This window comes from Leiobunum rupestre, chromosome 2 (genome assembly GCF_980474605.1).
Source record: "Leiobunum rupestre chromosome 2, qqLeiRupe1.1.hap1, whole genome shotgun sequence".
NCBI lineage: Eukaryota > Metazoa > Arthropoda > Arachnida > Opiliones > Sclerosomatidae > Leiobunum > Leiobunum rupestre.
This window is the reverse complement of record NC_143385.1, coordinates 53,342,401-53,349,498: the sequence shown is the minus strand read 5'-3', so window position 1 is coordinate 53,349,498 and position 7,098 is coordinate 53,342,401. Positions and strand designations below refer to the sequence as shown.

General features: G+C 44.7%; 2 protein-coding genes across 2 annotated transcripts; both read right to left on the bottom strand.

Annotated features, from left to right (window-relative positions):
* Nucleotides 1-559: 559 nt before the first annotated feature.
* LOC149958378 (baculoviral IAP repeat-containing protein 7-B-like) lies at nucleotides 560-1,153 on the bottom strand. The gene has a single exon (XM_090167164.1). It carries the CDS (start codon nucleotides 1,151-1,153, stop codon nucleotides 560-562), a length of 594 nt encoding a protein of 197 aa, XP_090023290.1.
* Nucleotides 1,154-2,565: 1,412 nt separating this feature from the next.
* On the bottom strand, nucleotides 2,566-3,858 carry LOC149958377 (uncharacterized protein F54H12.2-like). Its single transcript, XM_090167163.1, has one exon. The coding sequence runs from the start codon at nucleotides 3,856-3,858 to the stop codon at nucleotides 2,566-2,568; it is 1,293 nt and encodes a 430-aa protein (XP_090023289.1).
* Nucleotides 3,859-7,098: the final 3,240 nt, after the last annotated feature.

Sequence of the window (7,098 nt, the reverse complement as noted above, 5' to 3'; positions counted from 1 at the left end):
GCCCGAGCTAAGGCTCTACCATCTACGATATTAACAGGGAATCCCTTGTTAAATGAGCGAATTCTCTCAAGCTCATGGCGCATAGGATTTAGCTCCGTCTCATCCGTCTGCTCTTTATCGTCTTTCGGCAGTGTTAGGACGGGAACATTCCCCGTATTCTCGTCATTTACGAATTTACATAAGCGATTCTGCTCGATATGTTTCAGCAACGGGACGTCATTAGTCATCCACCCCTTGACGACCCTCTCGCAAGAGAAGCACATGACGTTATCAGTGTGCCCGGTGTAGAAAAAACCAGCTTTCGCTAGCTCCCTCGCGTTTAAAAACTTACATGGAAACCCTCTGAAACTAGCGATTCTATTTTTCTCAAAATGCATCTTTTTTAACGGAAGCCGAGTAAAAATGGTGTCTATCACCTTCGTCCGCGACCGATCGAATGATCCTTAGAACCGAGGCGGGGGTAAATCCCTCTTTCCATCTCTCACTGGGGGGTGAACGACCCCCCTAAAAATAGTCTATTACCACGCGGCCCCCCCTCCAATTCCTCGGGATAAATCTATTATTCCCCGGGCATGTCTAGACCTTGTCCTTCATCTAAGACTTCGACTATTTCGTTTAAAGAATCGTATATTAATCGTGATTCGGGGTAAGTCGAATAATTCAACTGGTTGTCCTTTTCTACGATATCCTCAGCGGCTATTAAATGCTTTACATTTCCACTTCTTGCCCTTGAAATAAGAAATTTACAATGAGGAAAATTTTCCCAATGTTTCTCGAACGGACTATCTTCCTTATCCCAGTTCATTAGTTCCCCAGAACAGGAAAAGCATTTTACGCAATCTTTGAAATTCGTATAAAAAAAACCAGCACTGGATAAATGCCTAGCTTCCCTTAAAGGATCAATCGGCAAACCTTCCTTATTATTAATATTATTCTTAATATAATTATTATTAAATCCTTTAGTAAAGGAACGAATTCGCGCGATCTCGTATCGCATCGGCTTTGACCCTTCAAGCTCCATCGACAGGGCTGGGACATCCCCCGAAAAATCATTTCTTATGAACGGACAAAAGTTACACTCTTTTTCGTGTCTTAGTAACGGGACGTCGTCGGCCGTCCAGTCCTTGATGACACGCTGACAGGAGAAACACATTACGCTGTCCCGGTGACCGACGTAGAAAAAACCCGCTTTCGTTAGCTCCCTCACGTTTAGAAACTTACAGGGAAAACCCTTGAAACTAGCGATTCTGTTTTTCTCAAAATTCATCTTCTCCGACTTCGGGAATGACCCAGGGAATGATCCGGTACTAGACGACTAAAAAAAACCTCGACTTTCTCTTTCCCCCACCCCCCCTTACGAGTTTAGGCGTGTATGTTGAATAAGAAAACATAAATTCGAACGAAACATTTATTATCACAAAGGAAGATGTTACAAAAAATGATAACACTGAATATAAGAAAAATGATACGAAATGAAAATACGCGCGCGAATTGAGAAAATTACGTAATGGTTTTTTAAAAACATAAGAGTTCGAAAAATAATTTTGTTTTTTTATAAAGAAAAGTTTTAAAAGAATCCTTCGTCTTCCTCGAAGAGCGGCGAGGGAGCCGTCTGGTGATGGGTCTCCAACCACTTGGCAAAGCGGCAGGCCTTCTCCCGCGCACAGAGAAGCGTCGGGCTCCCTCGTCGATGAAATCGACACCGATAGTTCTGGCCGATGCTGATGTCCTTGGCCTTGGGGCAACCGATTTCCCCAAGTTCGATCACCTCTTGGGGGATGAGTTTCCTGAGGACGTGACATTTCTCCTCTCCCTTGCAGTAAACGAATTCGGAGTCCTCGGTTAAGGCCTTGAGCCGATGTTGTAGCTCGATGTAAGGGGTATCGCCGTGGTTCCAGAGGTAACCGTTGATATGGGTAAAGACCCATTGATTTTGCCGGGCTACGTGGTGAGAAAGACCGCTACCGTGGTACGGAGGTTTTAACGAATAAACTTTTAACTAGGTGAAACTCACCGACGAACGCGATGGCAACTTCTTTAACGACCGGTTCGTATTTCGCGCCGAGTAAGAATTCAAAATCGACAACTACCAGCGGTCTTTCCATGATGTTTCTGTTGGCTGATACCCCCTCTGACTCAAGGTAAGTTAAATCCGCTTCTTAAATAGGGTCTCCACGCGATTGTCATTACTCCATTGGTTCCTCGTGAACCTATCAGCGAAGGAGGTCAAACTCCGCCCCCTATAGCGATGTTCCAGATAGAGCACGCAGTATTGTCCGCAAACTTTGCTTCCCACGGCCTGTAGACGACGTCTATTGTAGAGTATTTTCGAGCAATTTTTTCTCAGGAACTTTTTTTATCGTGGGGAGGGTCACCGGACGACCCGCCGAGTCAAAGTACCCGGCCCTCCTGAAAGCGTCTAGGTAAATAGCTACCCAATGAGTCCCGGGCCCGTCATGAGGATCGAGGTTAACGACCAGGGAGGCGGGGAGTCTATCGGAAGCAAAGGCACCTTGATACCCGGGTAAATGCCCGAGGATCTCGTTTATTTCTAACGTGTTCATTTTAATAGTCAATCACAACGTTACGATCTTTATCTATCTGCATTAAACTATGGAATTCCCCGTAAATAACGACCGAAACCGATTCCGTGAGCGGGGTTTCGAATCCCAACTCGATACGTAACTGTCCCCGTCTTACGGGGTTCCAATGAGAGTTGTCACTTGCGGAAAGATCAGGCGTGATATCAAAGGCATATAGAGTATAACCCCTCGGATATTCTGAGTGCGATATATTATTCCCATCATCTTTAAAATGTATATTCGTCCCCGTAAACAAGGTGTAATATTCACGGGCAAATTGATTCTGGGAAAACTTGGGCTGGAGAGGTTTACTCGGAACCGCGTCCGAATCAACGTAGAGAGATAAGAAATTTAACCCGAATGGTTGAAAGTTATAAGGATTTTTATGAAAATCGACCGCGCAAGCCGTATGCGAGACTAGGCCGATAATAACGCGTTGAGGGAGCGGTCCCAGCCACACATTGTCGAGACTCGTATTTGAAACGCCGGTGAGCAGTACGTGGCTTTTCACTTCGGTTCTGGTAAAGGGGTACTTCGCTGTGGCGCCTAAGAGAGCGTTTTCGTGCGCCAGAATGATTTGAGGACTTATCTTGCATTTCCGTATTTCCAAAGTAGCGTCCGTTATAGCGATCTTAAAATTTCCCACGTTTAACGAGGGGTCTCCCATAAGGACGAAGGCCGTTTTACTCCTAGAAAGTCGAACTTTAATTTCCACCCCGCTTAGAAGGTATTTCGGAATGTTGAAAAGGTCGGCGTATATTGCCCCTACTAAGGAAATTTCCTTTGAATCCTTAATAGCTGCTTGACGAATCTTGCTCCCCGAGTTGGTAATTATATCGTCAAACTTTCCGGCAGCGTCTTTGGCGTAGAGACACGAAGTCAGGTGAGAAGTTTTAGCCTCGCCGGAATAGTTCAAGAGCGATTCTAAATAGGCTCGGTATGAATATCGACTTGCCGAGGGCGTGATTAAATTGTCGTTCAAGTAATTTTCAATTTGATCGAAGAGACTATGCATTAGGTTATTACAAGTTGATAATTTAACGTCGGGGTCTAAATTAGCCCCATTCTCCCGCGTTACTTTACATTTAACGTTAAGGAGACTCATCGCGAGATCCGTATACTCCGGGCTTTTAGGGATACAAAATTCAATTTGGGAATCATCTCGTAGCGTAGAGATCGGTCGATAGAAAGTTGGAGTCGCGCTTTTGACGCTAGTTTGCACGGGGGTGACCGAGAACAGGTCCAATTCCGATTTCAAGGCTTCAACTTTGTACATTTTGGTTCTTTTTAGTTGAGGGAAAAAATGTCACAAACGTGTTTCGTGGACTTCCGACGAGCTACTGTCCCGATTTTGCGTTTAACGGTCCTTTTTCTAGTTTTCCTCCTGCTCGTTGTTTTCGTCTTGCTTCTCGTTTTAGTTCTCCTACGCTTTTTCCGCCCCGAACCGCTTTGTCCGGTTATCCCTTCTAGAGCTTCACCGAAACGTTTCCTCGCCGAAGATTTTATATTCTCACCCGCCACAGCGTCATTGAGGATTTTACTTCCGACCCCCAACGCTTGTTTTCCTATATACTTCGCCCCTCTAACTAAAAGAGGGGAGGCCCAGCGGAAGAGCCCCGAGAACAGACTTCCGAGACCATGTCCTTTCTGATAAGCCGCTCCTTGATAGAAATTAGACCCCCCGGTTTGGGCTTGGTTAAGATAATAATTTTTATACGGACAGGACCCCCGCGCGTCGAGGACATCCGGCTTAGGCATCTTGTTTCCGTAGATGTAGTTTGACCGTCAGAGACCCGAAGGCAAATGGCGCCGGTTTCCCCTGAGGGTTCATTATATGGAGACTCGCACGTAATGAGGCACGTCATATATTTTCCCGACGTTATCCCCGAACGAGCCTTCTACGGGGACAATCCTAACGAGAGGAACGAGAGTGTCACCCACCATTTGATCTTCGACGATATTAGTGTAAACGTAAAGTTGAGGGGGGATTTGAAAGCCTATAAGGGCCGGTCTAACGCCCCGGTAACCCCTTTCCAAAGATTGAATCCCGGGATCGAAGCCCAATGTCATGGCTAGACCAAAATGAAATTGCACTAGTACGTTATGACGAAAGGGGCTTATTCGAACTCGGCGAGTGATCTCGTTATATTGAAGAGACGTCTTCATATCTTTAATAATTTCGTTTATTATCTTAATTAAATGTTCGATAGAAGAATAGTATCCTATGGGTACCCTATAAACGTGGGAGGTCCCCCTGGGTCTTCTAGGCTGAGCCGCGCATTCGGCGATCTGAGCTTCACCCGTAAGAGTTTCACCGTTTTTGGCGACATCGAACATCTGCTCCGTTTTTTTCCCTTTCGGATTTTTTTTCCCCGGCGTGGTAATTTTAAGTGGTATTCCCAAAGTAGGTTGATCGGCTTGAGGCGGCTCTAGGTTTTTTTCGATGCTAGTCTCCGGTTCATTTTGCTTGACTTCGATTGGAGACGGGTTACATTCGACAGGAGGGATTTCGTCGACAACCATGAAAACGATAGTGTTTCGTCCCTCGAGGACGTTGAAGAACGCGCTAGTGTAATTTATCTCGGCTAGTCCGCACTCCCAAGACCCCCCAATTCGACAGGTTTCGGTAACGCTGAGGTATTGGAGGCCATCGTATTGTCGGCGTAAACCCGCATGCTAGCGTTTGAAGGTAATGTCAGATACATCTTTTTTCTTGACCCACGAGTTCGCGTTCGACGGATATCCTACAAAACTGACAAAGTATTCGACCTGATTTTTGCGTTTCCGAGACTTGAGAATTTTATCGATCTTGTATAGTCGAGGTTTAGCGACTAATTACAGTTCTTCCTGATAGTAACGTCCCTTTATTGCCTCCCCCGTTAAATCTTCGATCGTGTAAAGGGGCGGGTCTAAATTTACGAGGCGGGTGATTTTAAAGACTTCCTTTGACCAAGTACCGGGATAGGCTTTATCAAATACCCCCCTGTATTTGCTGATACGACAAAAGTCACCGACTTTAAGTTTAGGTTGACGCCTGCTTTTCACAGGGATTTCCTTGTAAATTGTTTTAAATACTTTCAGAATATTATCCGGTTTCACGTCTAGGGCTGACATTTTTATCGTAGAATGTTTCGTGGTATTGTAGCTATGAATTAAATCAGGGAGGACGTCCAAGTATCGATAGGTGTTATTAGCGGTGAAATATTTATACATTTTAGCCTTTAGCGTACGATTTAGTCGCTCGACCATACACGCTTTGATTGTATCGTTTTCGCTAGTAAAGAATTTAACTTTATTTCTTTTAAGGAAATCCTGATATTTTTCCCCCGTGAACTCCCCCCCCCTTTATCGGCTTCGTCTTTCACGGCCTGATAAAGTTTTCCCAATCCGTCGAAACTCGCGGGATGTTTTGGATCGTAATAAATTTTTTTCAAGACTGCCTCGGGGTTAGAAACTCTTCCCATATTGGTTGTTCCGTTTTCCTTTTTTCGCGCCTCTATTGATAACCCCTTTCGATAAGTCCCGGGGTTTAAATTGGAGCGGAGTCCGAACGACTGATGCTTTTCTAGGTTTCGCCGAAAATGTAATTTTTTTCTTCTTCACTCGCGGGATGGTTTTCTTGAATGATACCGTAGGCGTGAACAAGGCGTCGAACTCGTTCCAACCAGTGGGGGGAGGCGTTCGTTTTCTATTTATAGCCCCAACGGCGTAACTTACGAGCGTAGCGATATCTGACCCGGGCACGCGCGTTTGATCTATAAACAACTCGCCTTCACTCGACCACGAAACTTTATCGCCTAAGCTAATCAGTCGGTTAATTAAGTCCTTCGCACTCGCCCTAAACTGAATCGGTACGAGATTTAAGAAGGCCGTTTCTTGCCCGGTTTCTTTTCTATTTTTTGGCTTCGTCGCTATATCCTTAATGTTTTGATATCGGTCGAACATCTGCTCGAATAATTTAACTTTATCCCTAATGTCAAGATTGGAATTGAGTACGTCGGTCATGCTATTATTTAATTCATCCACGGAGGACCCTAACGGATGTGGAAACGAAAATTGAGGTGTATCTCGAGAGGGGATGAGAACATTTTTATTATTATTATTTTTTCCTAACGAGTCGAGGGGGACTAAGGCTAACTTTTGAGCGTACATTTTTTATTTCCTTAAGAACGACCTAAAATCCCACTGAGGGCCGAAATAACGGTGGGAATGAGAATACTTAGAATCCCGTGACCTTTTTGAACTAAAATTAATTTCTTCTTACGCCAGGCTACTTTTTTAGAGGCTACCTGTCTAATGAATTTCTTTTGTTTAGCTAGTTTTCGCTTCTGACAAGGGTTTAACTTTAAATTCCCTTTCAAAGTATTATCGCAGCATTCAGCAATAGCATCAATTAAGGGTTTTTTAGCGTGATGGAGAATAGCGCGTCGTTGTTTAAAATTTGATCTACCTAGGGCCAAGAGAAAATCTTTGTGTCCGGCAACCAGGGCCGGCATTTTCGAACTGGTTAGGGACT